The sequence below is a fragment of the Pezoporus occidentalis genome, unplaced genomic scaffold (genome assembly GCF_034315485.1).
Source record: "Pezoporus occidentalis ecotype Australia unplaced genomic scaffold, CSIRO_AGI_Poc_V1 ctg11, whole genome shotgun sequence".
NCBI classification, from domain to species: domain Eukaryota; kingdom Metazoa; phylum Chordata; class Aves; order Psittaciformes; family Psittacidae; genus Pezoporus; species Pezoporus occidentalis.
This window is the reverse complement of record NW_026912886.1, coordinates 350822-367518: the sequence shown is the minus strand read 5'-3', so window position 1 is coordinate 367518 and position 16697 is coordinate 350822. Positions and strand designations below refer to the sequence as shown.

The 16697-nt window shown below is 37.8% G+C and overlaps 1 protein-coding gene across 12 annotated transcripts in view; it reads right to left on the bottom strand.

Moving 5' to 3' along the window:
• Positions 1-16697, bottom strand: part of HERC1 (HECT and RLD domain containing E3 ubiquitin protein ligase family member 1) — a 118362-nt gene that overhangs the window by 14299 nt on the left and 87366 nt on the right. For 8 of the 12 annotated variants that reach the window (XM_062625760.1, XM_062625770.1, XM_062625779.1 and 5 more), the window contains 19 exons: positions 16522-16638; positions 16119-16350; positions 14840-14961; positions 14342-14562; positions 12918-13186; positions 12362-12414; positions 10997-11197; positions 10196-10370; positions 9051-9321; positions 8020-8233; positions 7005-7264; positions 6315-6442; positions 4469-4596; positions 3393-3593; positions 2300-2430; positions 1892-2091; positions 1294-1408; positions 902-1048; positions 291-392 (listed from right to left, as the gene is read on the bottom strand). In XM_062625760.1, the coding sequence (XP_062481744.1) occupies positions 291-392; positions 902-1048; positions 1294-1408; positions 1892-2091; positions 2300-2430; positions 3393-3593; positions 4469-4596; positions 6315-6442; positions 7005-7264; positions 8020-8233; positions 9051-9321; positions 10196-10370; positions 10997-11197; positions 12362-12414; positions 12918-13186; positions 14342-14562; positions 14840-14961; positions 16119-16350; positions 16522-16638 (3287 nt within the window). The remainder of the gene's footprint in view (positions 1-290; positions 393-901; positions 1049-1293; positions 1409-1891; positions 2092-2299; positions 2431-3392; positions 3594-4468; positions 4597-6314; positions 6443-7004; positions 7265-8019; positions 8234-9050; positions 9322-10195; positions 10371-10996; positions 11198-12361; positions 12415-12917; positions 13187-14341; positions 14563-14839; positions 14962-16118; positions 16351-16521; positions 16639-16697) is intronic. The other 4 variants (XM_062625802.1, XM_062625790.1, XM_062625840.1 and 1 more) reach the window with 4 other exon arrangements.

The window sequence follows — 16697 nt, the reverse complement described above, 5'->3', positions numbered from 1 at the left end:
TCTGCCAATTTTTGTTGCCTATTTACGGCTGCTGCCATCAAACAGAGAAGCTGATTTAACTGGTGTGCAGCATCCTTTATAACCACCACTCAGATGGATTGCACCCTGCCTCCCCACATTAAACACGGGAGACTGTTAAACAAACCCTATCTTCCCAGGGTCAGGTGAGAGCTGAAAGCTGAAACAATGAGCCTTAAAAATCCAACGGAGTTCAGAGTTTGAGCCCAAAAGGAGGGGGATGGTCAAGACAGACAAATCTGAAAGAACATTAAGACACAGGGTCACCTCACCTTTGATCTGTTAGAGCAAGCAGCTACTCCAACTTCAGGTATCCATACTGCAGTCTGAATAGCTCCAGAACCTATCACAACACTCTGCAATACTGAACCATCCTAAGAAAAGAAATGGTTTGAGTCAGTGTGTATACACAGATACTTTTCTGTTTAAATTCATACAGGCATATTCCAAAGGGATTATATTCTCCTAAACTATTTAATAACTATTTAAAAGCCGAAATGTTTATACTAAAAGCAAAAAAAAATCTAGCTTTTTATCATATTAAGGAAAAAACATAACTAAGGATTTAGAAGTGCTCGATAATCCACATTATCTGACTTTTGGAAAAGTTCAAGATAATATTGTTCCCAACTATGTAGCTAGTTTCTGTAAAACCCACCTAACATATCCAAGCCTATAGAATGAATCAATAGTAGAACTGAATAGCAGAAATGAAACACAAAATGGTTCAATGTTAAGTACTATTTCAATATTTTATAATAGTATACCATTCTTTCATACAATGCTTTTTCTAATGTTTCTAACATAGTGGGAGGAGGGAAGGGAGAAAGCTTTAGATACCCATACTAAGGAAAGAATCAGGGCACATTAAAGATGATCTTACCCGTAAAGACCAAATATTCATGAGCCCACCGAGTCCACCAGAGACCAATGCCAGTCCATCAGGACTGAATGCAACAGTCCGAACAGGAGTAATATGTCCTCTCAGTTGAAATACACACTTGACTTCTACTGCTTTCATGTAGCCATCCTGCAAATTATTTCAGAGTTATGGAACACTGAACTATTTACAGAAATCAGAATAGCATCACAGCTTCTATACTGTGGAATAAACACTGATCATCCTTAGGGATGAGGGATAACAAAAAATGCAACACAGCCCTTTTTTAGCAAATGTCCCAGGCCATGTTGCTATTTTGGGTACCTCACTCGCGTTCTTCTCCTCCCCCAGTTTTGGAATGAGCAAAGAGAATTTCTTAAATTTACTCCTTTTACCTTGGCACTTGTTTCTTGGTCCCACCATCCTTCTGAGCAAGTTGAGCTGGACTGCAGTGTGATTACAATGTCCTGGGGAACGGTCCAGACACACACCAAACCATTGTGGCATCCTCTAAAGGAAGTCAGGATAAATCATAAATGTATTAGCTGACAAAGTATCAGTGGTGTGGTATCAACTTAAAATATCAGTAGTCTTCAACACCTTCCTGTTAAACTATATTGTACCAAGTAATCTGATTTCCCAATGTATAAATGGATTTTTAATTATTCTCTCCTCTCCTTCCTCTCTCCCCTTCCCCCCACTTTTCAATTTTTACTAACAACATATCCTCAGAAAAAATATTTGTATGAAGCAAAAAAAATTCAAGCAGGACCACCACACACAGGTCCTGTGGGATGGAGAATACAGTCGGTAACATGGCCAGCACCACTCTTTCCATTCGAATTCTGAAGCCTCATGGGTCTCATGGCAACTGGGTTAATCAATGAATGTTTTTTAAATAAAAAGACAAACCTTTTCTTTATTCTGGTGCTAAAGACTGGTAGAAAAGACCTGCAAAATTGCTATAGAAGCAATGAAAAATAAATTACATACGTAGCTAGTAAAAGCTGCAACTTGGGTCCTTTCCCCGGAAGAGCGCACCAGGCAATGCCATTCACAAGGGCTGGATGGGTCAGTGAATGCAGGCGTCTCCAACATCCTCCCATATATCCCCAGAGTTTCACTGTTTCTTCTTTGGCACATGTCAGAAGAATCTTACCAGTTGGATCCCACTTCATACTAACAATCATATCCTATTGGATTAAAAAATAAATTCGAAGTCAGCATGAAGTAACATGGTAAGAACAGAGAGAATTTAACTCTCAGAGCTAATATAATGTTTAATAGGCATGTGTTCTTAACCTGCACTTGTTTTTATAAGCAGCTCTGAAGCAGAAAAAAGGGCTTATACAGATCTTTACCTACAGAAATCACCATTAGTTTTTACAAGATGAACTCTACCTTATGTGCGTCGACTAAAACGATTCCTCCTTTTTCAAGTGGCTCCTTTGTACCTATGAGCAATTTTCCATCTGAATAGCCAACTGCAAATGGTCTGTCTTCACTGAACCAGGCAAGGCATGTGACAGACACTACATAAACAGACAACGCAAAAATTAAATCAACTAAATTCAACCTCACCCCAGCCAGAGGTTTGGCAGTGCAATCCTCTAAAACAGGAAGTGCACATTTCCCCCCCCCAGCTACTTAACATATCTTTGGCCTGAAAATTTTCTTGAATTTATATAATAAAGATAAAACCGAGTGCCACTGGAATGATAAGTGTTGAGCTTATTCTGTAAGAGGGGCTGGGGTGGCCTTGGGTGATATGGTTTAGTGTGAGGAGCCCCTGCCCATGGCAGGGGGGTTGGAACTTGATGATCTTAAGGTCCTTTCCAACCCTAGCTATTCTATGATTCTATTCTATGATTCTAGAGTTTTTTAAAATTCTTTTAATGAAAATAATTGCATTTATATTCCTGACATGGTGAAAAGAAATACGCTATGGAAAAGAAAAAAAGGTAGATTGAATCCTATACACGTACCTGAGATAGGGATGCTTCTAAGAAAAGCAACTTGAGCCTTTCTTAGGATGCAGATATTGCCTCACTAGATTCTACCAAAAAAATGTGCAAATTCCCTGAAGAAGCAATATGCTGCTTTACATGATGCTACCAAAAATGTGCTACTTGATGTCCCCTAGGACTGGTACTATATAGGAAAACCAGCAATAATTCAGTAATTCAAATGACACTGGCTACAAGTTATCTGTAGACACAGCAGATGCTGCAGGGAATCTACATTGATTTTCTAGAACGGCAAAGAATGTCAGGATTTCACTGAGTTGCTAGAAACTCTTTGTCCCTGCTGCAGGGGAATCAGGGTGTAGATGGAGATCCCAGAGACTTTTCTTCTCCCACCAACACAAGGGAATGATGCAAATAACGTACCAGAAGTCATGTCCCATGTACAGTATTAATAAAAAAAAGGGGGGGAGGGCAGGGAAAGGATTCATAATTCAAATTTCTACTTAAATACTGACACAGGCACCTACCATCCTTTCTGTAGCAGTGTTCCAGTTCTAGCCGGTGCATGGCTGAAATATCTACAACTTCAATAAGACCAAGAGATCCATCCATACGACCAATTAATAATAGTTCTGGAGCATCACCTGTCCATGTTGCAGCTGGCCCTTCTTCTGGCCAAGCTAGAGCAGATACCCAGTGAGGCTGAAGATCTAGTAATCCTTTTCCTCCTAGGAGTCCAAAAAGTCTTTTAAAACTACTTCATCTTTGTAAAGAAAACAACAAAACTACTTTCCATGGGAAAGTATCAGGAGTTCCTGTTTAGAGGCAGGTAAGTATACTACAAATTCATGGGAGTTACAAGACTATGAAGCAGTATGAATCAAAAGCTTTTCCTGGACAAGGTTCAGAATCCTCTATCACAATGCAATCTTATAAATTTGGCTAATTTAATAATATTACAATTGATGTTCCTCATAAAATATAAGATCACAATCCTCTGAATATTAGAAATTTTACTGAAGTTATTCATTGCCAATTTATGTACGTTTCTTCTTGTATCCTTTTGCTTATATAGCTGCTTTTTCTCCCCAAGACTCTCCTAGAGTTTATCTTCCTAATGCATTTATTTATAAGCTTCTTCCTCTGAGACACTTTTGTTCAAATATGTAAACCAAGCTCACTCATTCTGTCCCATTAGAAGGCATTCCAGCTAGCTGATCACTTTAGCAATCCTTCCCTCCATTTCAATTTTTTCATTCTCCCTGCTGCATGTAGAAAGGTAAATCTTGCAGAGTACAGAAGACAGTATTTACAGACAAAAACAGCTAAGAGCGATCAAGCCCCACACCTAAATACTTCTGATTCAACAAGGACTCACATGCTGCTCAGTTTTCTTGTGAACTAGTTTTAAATCACATCCATATGTGGTTGGTGCCCACCTGTAATTAAAACTGTTTACAAGACACTATGGAAGGTGGTAGGCATTTAAATTGGAGAGCACACACACTTTAATACTTGAGTAAGCAAGCAATCAATAACATAGCACCTTCCCTAACCTTCCCTAGAAATAGTCTGCATTATAATGTTTTCACAGGTAGCATACCATTGACTTGCCAGATGTTCACCATCTTTTCCGTAGCTCCAGCCAGATACTTGCCACTGATGCTCCAACAGACAAGAGAGAAACTAAGGTCACTGGGTGACCCCAGACTTTCCTCTGAATCCCCTTCTCTGTAATAGGATAAAATAATGCCATTTTGAAAGGGCATTTCCTTTAAGCAGACATGAAAACATAGAATGCATTAAATACCCGAGTTAAAATCTGAAGTTCTCCTGCCATCACTGTGGATTTACATAATAAATGTTTCTGCTCATAGATCCATATTCTCTTTAAAACCACTTCAAATTACAGAATGACATAATAGTTATTTCCACAGTGAGGAATTTGAAGTTAGAAAAACAATCAGAAATTAGGAAAACAACTTTCATTAGTTTCACCTATTTGTAACTGAAATTTAACAACTTTGGTGGAGAAAAACTTTCAGGGAAGTCAACAAGTGAAGCAGAATAGCTTGGACAAAAGAAATAGAAGAGGTACACTTTGAGCTCCAGGTTAAACTCCTCCTCTCACAGTGTGGTTACACTTTTGCTAACTGTAACAGGACCACTGGTATGTTTTACTACCCTTAATGTCATTCAGGAGGGGCACAGTTTTCACCGATGTAAGCAGCAGGAAAACAGAGGCTATAATATGCCAGGATGCATACTGTAGGCCAAAGACTGTACCACCCCCATATTTCTGAAGACACAGGAGCCATGTTGCGAGAGCGTTCCTGCTTAAGCAGGAGACATTTAATTTGTGAAAAAAACAGATAATGAGACATTGTAACTATTAGAAACAACATTAACTTACTAACGTAACACGTGTAACAATATTAACAGGTAGCAATACTATATAGGGGAATCGTAACCTAAGTTCAATCATGTTCCTCCATATTCTCACAGAAAGAGGAGAGCATTCTACTTAAAACAAGGGATAATGCCTTTTCATCTCTAAGGTCTAAAATCTGAGTCTACCTTAAAAGAAGAACTGGCACTTAGCCACTGCAATAAATAACAGAAATAGAATTGTGTTGCATTTGTATTTACAATCATTATTGATACTGTTAGCAATGAAGCCCATGAAAGTACTTAATTCAGAATCTACAGCACACTTTTCTGCCATATGACTAATGGAAGATCTCTGTTAAAGGAAGATGCTGCTCTTATTGCTATCTTCTTAAGTCAGGTTATGTCATTCCATTTATTCCTTTTGAGGCAGCATCTAACAATAGGAAGCAAACAAGAACTAGAATGATCAGTAAGAAATCATCATGAAACAGCCTCCTAACTCACTACTGTTTCATCATTCTCCTGAGTTAAACTCACTTAGGCTGTACTAAAGAATTAGGTTATATTCTTTCGATTTCTTTTTTGGATGTAGTTACAATGATACAAAAGTACTCAGCTCCTGAATCCCACAAGTCACAGATTTTTTGACACCTGACCCAAATGACCACACTTGTAGTTATGTTATATGTTGGAACTGTCCTCTGGAACCCACTGAAGGGATATTCACGTTTTTTTATCCCACTGAAGGGATAGCCCCATTTCTTTTGTATGACAGTCCATTATAGTTTTTATTTCACCTATTTCTCTTATATGAATTAACAGTATTTTTAAACAGCTTTAACATGATCTCTTTATATTAAATCTTATCAGCTTGATATTTAAGTTCTGTTTTCAGTTTTAAGGTATTTAACTTACTTTGCATGCCATAAACACAGAACAGTCCCGCAGAAAAAATGTGAGCATGTTAGTGCAGAGATACTGCAGGGTTGGCTCTTTGCATTATCTTGCACAATTACGGTTTAAACTAAATATCTGACTCTTGTAAAGAATCAACTTACAGCTTGTTGAGCACACACGTCTGCTGCAATGAGTACTGCTTCTTTGTAACATTCCATACTCTTATGGTGCCATCGTTTCCACTAGTTGCCAAAAGTCCCTTTTTATTGCACCAAACACATGTCATGACCTACAAAACCAAAGTCATCATGGCACAACTGGAATTTAAATCTAAAGCTTCAGTATGTTTGTTCACTAATATTAAGCAAACATCAACCAATGGACAGAGCATTAGCTACATTACTGAAATATGTTGTAATAATCAAACAAAATGCATTTTCTACTCCAACAGCATTGTGTACAGTAATTAGAATGTGCTTTATGAGGAATCTATCCTTTGTTCAGACCCAGGCTCCACAGGCCACTGCTGCAGAGAATATCGGACAAAAATGTTCACTACTTTGATAGAAAAATGAACGCAAACTAAGATCTAGCCTAAGAAGAGATTTAGAGTGATTCTGCTGACTTCATGTACGTTAAGAACACTTCAAGTTCCCTTTAATGGAACCTTCAAAGAAGCTAAGCATTTCCCTACATCAGAGGTAAGCAATAACTTACTTTATCACTGAAAAATTATTTCTTGTGGGAAATCAGAAATATAGTGCATCTGTAAATTAATAGTATTTGACTTTTTCAGTATTCTGCAAAAGAGACTATTAACATCCATGCAAGTGGGAAGAAATGATGCTTACCCTGTTCTGATGAGCCTCTAACTTTATGAAGGAACATTTTCGTAAGTCTCCCCCCATATCAGCGAGGGTTTGGGGAATAGTTTGATTATCTCGATCGTGTGCTGCAAGAGTTCTCACCAGCTGCTGTGCAGCCCACTGCCTATGCTGTGAAGATAACCTTGAAGAGAGGCAGCAAGCTGCTAGTGCATTAGCCAGCTCCAGAGGGCCTACAGCAGAAGGATCATAGGAAGGATGGGCATACAAATGGGCAATTAAACCTGCTTAAACAAAACAATGATACGATGCCTAGATGAGTACCAAACAAGTACACAAATGAACACAACATTAGCCATAATTTCCAGAACAAGATAGAGATTAACCAACATTTTACAAGAAGGTTGCAACTGTGTTAACTATGAGAAAAAACACTCTTCTGACATCAAGAGAAAAATAACCCCCTTTAAAATGTGACAACCCCCCCTTAAGAATATTATTGCAAATAGCCTTAATCCCATCATATGGAAAATGGTTTAAATGGTTGTTCAAAGCACAAGGGCTTTCTGAACAAGAAAACACCTCCTCTGACAAAGCTGCTGTCACTGCTATGTCCTTCTCTCCCTTTATCACAGCATCAACCTGGTGTTGAGGCACAGCGGTTGCTTTTTGGTCCCCTGACCTCTCATAGCAGAAGCAACACAACTTCCTGTGTCACAGACAGCACAGTACTTTGGTGGCACTAATCCACTGTTATTCCCCTTTATTTCATTATGTGGCACAACCGAGGCTGAATGTCTTGGCTATATGGCTTTGAGTACAGACACATACACACACAGAGCAGAAAATGTAATGATGTAGTAAGATCATATTTCTAAGTAAAATTTGTTTACTAAACTATAAGATGACTTCAATTAAAACAAGTTTTGTACATTTTTGAGAGCATATTTAGTAATACATTATTTTAGCAAGTCTCTCCTTAAATATAAATGGATATTTGAAGATTTAATCATTAACACTCAAAACCAAAGCTGTATCATACCTTTCTTTTCAATTTCTGCTTTATCATAGTTTGGCCTCAGTTTGGCCCCTTTGTCTGCCAACAATGCTACAAGTGCCTGAGTAACCACAAAATTTGGTGATGTGACCAGTTTGTTCTCTTCTGCAATTCCTCTTAGAAAACTTGGCAAAAACTTTCTCTGAATTGGATCATCGACTGTTGTCAAGTTTACACCAGTGGCTGCAGAAATCAAATTCTAAAAATAAATCATTAAAGACAATAAAAACCAGAAAGATCAAGTTTAGAAAACAGTTTTGGTCAAACAAATCATACAGAGTTTTAAAGATTTTCAGGTTTGTTTGGTTGTTTGCTCTTTGCAGAAATTCTCTACTCCCAACCACTTTCATTTTAACAGGCAAAGATCACATACAGTATGTAATCTAAATCCCTGGGGAATATCTGCTCTTAATGGAAGCAACTATTCAGATCCAGGGATTAAAAAAAAAAGGAAAAAGAAGGCATCAAGTAACCAAGAATCCGAGGCAAGAACTAAGGGGCTTATAAAAGAACTTCTTATACAGTTATGCACCTGGTGGTAGGATAAAAAGCAGTAACACAGAATAAAATACATCATCCCATCCCACACTCGTATTTCTCCATAATTCTATTTCATAATCAGAAGAACAATTAATTACTGATACATATGAAATCCTGCTGCATGTCCCCAGCTGTAAGCATCTCTTTCTAAATATAAGCAATCCGTGTTCCACACAGAGTTGACTCAATTTAAAAATCCAAAACTTTAACAGAAAAACTGTATCAATACAACAAGCACATGTGTTTGCCTCCACCTGAAAAGAGTGCTCAGCAAAAAAATGTAAAGTTACTTGATTTTTACCAACAGTAAAACATACCCTTGTGCAAAGTCCTGAACTACATTTGTGAGATCCTCAAACTGAGGGAGTCTCATCACAGTTCAGAAGATAAAAGCACAAATTATCAACATGTACAAGATGGATTGCTTCATCTCATGTATCAATAGTTGAATATTTATGTTGAAATAACAGTCCTACCTGTGTACATAACTGTACCAGCAGTTTTGCAGCACTAGGAGTGTTTGACGCCAAACAGCCTACCGCTGTACTCAGATAGGCAAGACAAGATATAGGCTTGCTTGTTTTGCTGTGTATTCCCCTGGATCGCTCTGCTGAAGTGGCTGCAGTGGCTGGACTCGTGGAGAGGCCTGCTCTGCCTGCTGCAGCCAGGCACATCAAACGAACCAGCGTCCTGATATCTGTTAAGCCCAAGGACTCGAGACCAGCTGCCAGGCTACAGCTGGAACCACTGTCAAAAATGAACATAAATGCTCTTGGTTTTCTTAGTATATTCTAAACCAAAGTTTTGTTCACTTAAAACTATTACTGCACCATTTAGTGAACACTGCCTGTTTGACTAGCTGGACGGGCTGGAGAGAGAAATGAAGCTGCAGTCCCTCCCCTCCTTTTCTTTCAAGCTGAAGACAAAAACACATTACAGACTCACCCAAGCAAAAATCCATGAGTTTACTGGGAAACATTCATAGGGAAACTCTTCTTTCCTCTATTGTTTACCTCAAAGTTCTAATACTTAGAATCATAGAATGCTTTGGATTGGAAGGGACCTTAAAGCTCACCCAGCTACAACCCCCTGCCATGGGCAGGGACACCCTTCCCTAGAGCAGGTTGCTCCAAACCCTGTCCAACCTGGCCTTGAACACTGCCAGGGATGGGGCAGCCACATCCCTATCTGTGCCAGGGCCTCACCACCCTCACAGGGAAGAACTTGTTCCTAATCTCATCTAAATCTCTACTCTGTTGGTTTAAAACCATTTCCTCTTGTCCTATCACTGTACGCCCTTGCCCTGAATAAAATGCTACTTGCTGTGAACAAAGGCAACTTGGAACAAAATCTCACTGTGAAAACACAGTATCTTTATGTTCTGGATGGCTGATACTACTGCAGTTCACTTTCTATATAAAATGTTGACTTTTTTTCCCCACAGAGTTTGAAAATAGAGTTCAAAAGAACAAAATCAACCAAACTTGTTCACTTAATAGTGTATAAACACAAAAAATGAGAATCGCTTTCCCAGCCAGCTTAAAACTGCGTCCCTATCAAATGTAACTTGGTAACTGGTTCCAAAAGGAAAGGTAAAAATGTTGCCAAGGATGCCACAAACCTGACAGACAAGAGTGAGAGTGCTCTCATAACCATAGTTCTTGCAAGGAGGACTTGGGCAGCAGCTGTCACTCTTCTCAGAGCCATAACACGGTCATGTGGATTTACGAGGGCAGCTGCTTGTTCTCCTAAGGTTATCCTGCCAGAAGAACTTTTTTCTATAGAGCCATGACAACCTTGGAAATAATGATGATTTGCATCAGTGTTTAAAGATAAAACATTATAATAATAATGTAATAAGTAATAGTCGCAGAAGCAAATTTGGCCTAAGTTTGCAAATGAATCCTCAATTTTTTGAAGTTTCATACATACAGAACTATAGTGCTAATGACTGAGAGGAAAATACACTCCTGAAATACACTCCATAAATCAATTACTCCTTATTTTCAAAAACAGGTGAGCACAACTTAACAATATTCAACATTAATTCTCCTGTTTCCCTTTTCCATTAGAGGGGCCTACCAACTTAAATACTGATCTTGCATTTCAACAGGCTGGTCAGTAAGCTCCAACTTAAATCCATGAATCCATCTTTGGGCTCTGCAAAACATGCTACGGGTATCCACTGAAGGACTATGATCACAATTTTATTATTAAATCAAAGTTTCAAGCTTTCTGGCAGTGTAAATGCCTCACACTCCTCTCTCTAACTCCCCTGTAATAAAAAGACAATTCAGAACCTGTCTTCACTTCCTCAGGGCAGGAGGCAGGAAAGACTGTTGAAACATTTCTGCATTGCCCCTGTAAAATCACACCAAAAGGGAGGCATTTGTTTTTTGAATGAAACTAATTTCAAAATTACCTATTTGCATCAATGTTTCTTCCATACTGTTGGTGGCTGTCACCATTGCAACTGAAGCACCCAGAGGATCACTGTCAGGGAACTGTACAGGTTCAGGTACAATACGTCGATCATTTAACCCAAGAGGTCCTGCCAATAATTCAAACTCCTCTTCTCCTGTTAGCTTTTCATCCTCATCTACATCTAACATATCCCAGTCTTCTAGAATTTGAGAAATATAATTAGACTTGGTTATAAAAGCTGAAATGTTCAATATTTTCAATTAATTAAAAAACAGTAACAGGGTTTAAAATGTAGATTGCAATCTGCAACATACTCATCTTAAAAACTCATCTTCTGATGTTAACAGACACAACATAGTAAACCAGAAAATAATAATCCCACTCTTGTCCCTGTTCATTACATTTGATCTTCTACTGCAGAGAAGTTTCATGGAAGATTCTCTGAAGTGTCAAACCAGTTGGGTTTTTAAAAACACAGAAATAAGAGGCCATCACATCCAGTGGAAGACAACTCAAAAACCTGGAGTATAATGAAAAGCACAGATATACAGCTGTGCTTTTATTTCTAACAGGTGCACATTCCAAAAGACTGAACAGTAAGAACAGATGCTAGAAATTTCTGGACTGCGTATTTATCAAAAAAGTATGCTCAACTTCTTAGTTGGTATTTGTGCACCCAGGCTTTCTCAACCATTTAGACAAGAAGTCAACTTCTATTTACAGATCCTTCCTGCTCTACCTCACTTCCCATAGAGTATCTGAACACTTTTTACCTACTGGAAGACGGACTTGCTGCTAAGTTCTGGTGCACTCTTTTAGTCTTAGATCACATGGTAAATCATACAATTGCCATTATACAAGCTACAGAAAGACCCAGAGTCAAAGAATCATCTGAGAAAGGTTTTCTACAGTCACTAGAAATAATCTATTTAAAGTGAAAGGCATCATCAGGACACTCCCACTTAGTACAATGGTCAAAAAAGCAGCCTAATGGCAGATTTCTGAGATTCTAACTTCTGTTAATTCACTTCTCCTATAAATGCAGCCAAAGAAGTGTATTTGAAAACAAGGCTTTGCATGTGCAATTCTGGTATAACATCTACCCACAAGACCTTCACCCTGTGTTAGGTATTTGCCATTTCAGCTACTTAAGGTGAAGACATGGGAAAAAATGTCACTGATATTTTCTTTCATATGAACTAAAAAGGAAAAAAGTTTTAAAATAGTACACCTAATCTGAAGAATACTCTAAATTATACTTTTCTGTACCATTTCATGACAAGTTTATTTACATGGAAGTACTTTTATAGAAAAATAAGACAAGTGTGAAGCATTTAATATCTTCAGCAACTTAAAAACATACCTTCATAGACACTGTCTTGTTTACCTATTAAATCAGGAGCCTGGCCTTTGTACCTAGAAGAAATAACAAAGAAAATAAATGAATGGCTCTCATTTTACATATACACACAATTTTCAATTTGGTTTACTAATAAATTACTTGACTATTAGATGAATATACATATGTGACTTCTGGAAATGGCTATTAAAACAGAGAAATAAATAAAGGAGCTTCTGAAAGTGTCGGGGGGGGGGGGGGGGGGGGGGGGGAGAACTTTGCAGTACTAATATGAGAAAGGCCAATACAACATTGAAAAAGGAAGTTCCCAAAAGTCAGTAAGAATAGGCAACCTACCAAGAAATAATTCCTTGCTTTTCATGAAAAAACAGAAATATCAAGACAACCTTTTTTCTAAATATTGAACACAAAGAAGGATTGTAAGCCTCAGTTAAAATAAACAAACTCTGCTGGGAATTTTGACTTCTCCAATCAAATTGTTGGAATGTGATGATAGTAAGTACTTCTAACTCGCTTCCCTTCTTTACACAGAGTAGTCCACTACCTTGTACTACTGTACCTTTCTGAAGTTGACGTTTTGGATTTACTCTTCAGGGCTAAGTATTTCTCTCTGCAGATGCCGCACAGTAAGTAGTAAGGATTCCCACTACCACATTCACCACCAAACCACCCATCCACATAAGAACCATTGCTGCGATAGCCCTGACGGTTTGCACTGCGACCACAGCCTGGGTGGTTTCTCTTCATGTGCTGATTGAAGCCAACCACGCTGGATTCACACAGCTCACAAACGACTACTTCTTCTCGGTCTTCAGATTCACAAACATGCTGCATAGGAAGATTTTCACATGTTATTTGTACAGAATAAATATATTCACACAGACATAGAACAAGGCAATATTCTCTGGTGGATGTTCCCATCCATTTCTGTTACACACAAGGAGTGATATTTCTATGGTTAACTTGCACAAAATCAAAGCAGAAACAGACAATAAGAAAGAGCAGACCCCCTCAGAATGGGAAAAACATTCCATAGTATAGTTTCAGGTAATGAGATTTTCCTATTTCATTTCAGATCTGACCCAAAATTCCTGGCAGTACAACTCTGCTAGTTCACATTCTGTGCTGTCTTTAAGTTACCCGTTTCTCCTCAGAACTAGACAGAAACTGGATGCAACAAAGAAAAACAAAAATCCTTTTTTACCCCGACAATTGGACTTTCTGTTTACTGAGCAACAAAAAATATTTTTTGTGACAATAATTACTGAGGTTTTGTCAGAATATAAAGTTCATTTTTCTATAATGTTTCTGTCCTAATACAGTAATATCATGGTAATATCCCAGTGAAACAAGCTCTCTGATCAATTCTATCTGCCCACTGAAACTTGCTTCCATATCAGAATCAGGTAACAACTAGGAAACAAAACTTAGTCTTGTGTATTGCTTGTCTAATTTGACATGGATAATATAAAGATTAATAAACTGCTGTTACTCTATTTCTTTTCCACCTGAAACATATTTTTAGAGAATGAAATCTCTAAATTAAGAAAAACTGATTTAAGTGCAAATTATGTTGCTACGGATCAGATATTATTTCAAACAGAACAAGCATTTACAACTGTGTCATCTTACACAGCTAAGCAATCTGAAGCCTCAACCTGTTTTCTAAGTGAGATCATCCAAACAACAACTATACTATTTGCATATTTGTTACATACTACTTGTTCTCAACTTTCAGAGGAGGGAGGAGAAGAACTATGTACATGTAAAGTGCAAAGCAAGAAACACAAGTAAACACTATTCTTAATCTAAAATTGAAGCAACAGAATACAAGAAGATTTGATACACAGATGGCATTTAGTAAGATATTTTCAAACAGCCTACAAGCATATGCATGTTACTTTCAATTTAAAAACATGAACATGCAAAAAGCAGTAAGTTAAAGCAGTAAGTTAAAGCAGCCCCCGCTGCAGTCACACACACCCAGGTAGGCCAATCCAATACCTCTGGGATCCACATTCCCAGAATATCATTATCACTAGCCAGGTCTTGCCCAAACATAGCTTCCATTGCTTCATCATCAAGGTCAATTTCCAGCTCCTCATCCAAGTTGAAGTCATAAAGTGCCCCTGGATCTTGCTGCAAAGATATCCCTTCTCTTCGACTCTGGTTCCTGTGGGCCTGTACAGAGCGGTATAATCCCGCTCAAGTAACAAAAACAAACACAGAAAAAATTAAAAAAAAGACCAAGAAAGCCATCCTTTTACTTTGCATGTAATAAAGATTACTATTATTTTTTACTTCCTTTTGCTTTGTTTTTAACTCTTCTGCTAAATATAATCTACTTACTACCACATAAACCAAAACCACAGATACACATATATGAAGGAGAGTTTTATGACTTTAATGCTAGGTACCAATCCCCCTCCTCTTCCTTTACTGGATCAGCAAGGACCTTAGCAAGTCTTGCAGGATACTTACCAGCCCGCGCTAGCAATGTTCGTGCAGCTAGATCAAATTTGTGTCTTCTTGTTACAGCTGACCGACTCCTAGGAGGAGGTCCACTTGCAGAAGCTGCATTATCCACATGATCCATATCAGGGCTAAAAGAATTAGTAATTTACACGTAAATTAAACCAAATTTTAAGCAGCCACACACATTAAAGTAAGGAAAAAAATAATAAAATCATATTTATTGCTTTTTTCTTATTTCATGGAAAGAAAAAAAGGAATTTGGAATTCAAGCATTTTCAGTTCCACTACAGCACATATTTACTGTGTATCACAGGCTTTTGACTGGTACCGTGAGATTCACCTCAAACAACTTAAATGCTGCAATCTCAACACTGATGCTTCCACAGTGCCTAAGCATTGCAGAAATTTTGGGAGAGCACTCATTTTATGCTATCAATGTTATCAAAGGTTTCTTCTTTTTGAAAGAAAAAAAATTCAACATTTCTGTTACCGCTGCCTCAGTCAGTCCTCTCATGCCCAAAACCTTTTCCAAAACATGAAGTTACTCAGTAACACTTGTTGCTTTATTTATAGAAACTGAAATCTATCAGATCTCCATGAAATGGCAGTTTACCTGGAACGAAGCAACTGAGAAAATCTTACAATGCATTATCTCAGTAGGATCAAAGGATCTGAACAAAGAAGTGTTCTTAAAATTAAATCTTGTAATTGTCCCCTCACTATTAACAAAAGAGCTGGTAGGATTCCTACATGTCACTTAAAAATATAACTATCGCTTTTAAGATTAAAAACTAAACAGAAGAGAAACAGAGATCTTTCCTCCTTGTTTAATATACCATTTAGATCTAAGGTTATGAAGGCGACTGAGAACATGAACTTCAACTCTGTTTCATCCTCTCTGGGCAAACCAAGAATCATTTTTTACAAGAAAAATGTAGAAAATACATGTTCATGTTCAAATACATTTTCATGAAAAAATAAGTACTATTCCAATGAAATTTTATGTTATTGCTAGGTCTTTTAGGTAAAACATGAGCAATGTTTTTTCATTCCTCCTTTTTTTTTTTTTTTTGAAGGAAGGATGCTAAGTTACATTCTTCCCCAATTCTGTGCACAACCAGTACTGGAAAATAAAAGCACCACATACACCTAATTTATGTCTTCGCTTTCACTCATGTTGCTTCAAAAGTGGCATTACAAAGTCATGTTCTGTCAGAAACAATGAACTTACGAGCTTTTCAGCTGCAGCAACAGATGACTTAAGGAAAAGAAAACTACATTTTACCTTTCACTAAAGCCTTCCTCCATTTCAGTGGCATCAGCAGAAGGAATATCACCTGGTGACTGCAAATAACAATGATCACTACATTTTCCACTGCTTCCAGAGACTATTGTTCCACGTCGTGAATCTGCAGTCCCTTCTGACTGGGGCTCTTCATCGTCTTCATTTCCAGGGTGCTCTATCATCCACATGGCCAGCACTGTGATATTCTGTGCATCTGCTTCTCCTCTGGCACCTGATAGCAGAAAAACCACAACTCAGAAATGTATTCTATCACTTATTGTGAAAAAAATAGATTTTTTTTTTTTCCATTATTATAGAACTTTAAATGCTCCACTGGGAAAAATTGTTCCATATTTACCTATTTTTTTTTTCAATTTAAAGGGATATTATATTTAGAAATTACCTGTAGCTTCCATGGCTTTTGCTATTTGCCTGAGGGAGAACCCCATTTCTAACAGTGGAACAGCAATAGCAGGAGGAGGAGGGGATGTTGAAAGTCGGCTGCTTGGATCAGACAAGGCTTAAAAGACAGAAAACATTAAATGTAAAGTGCATAAATTTTTCTCAAGTGTTATTTTA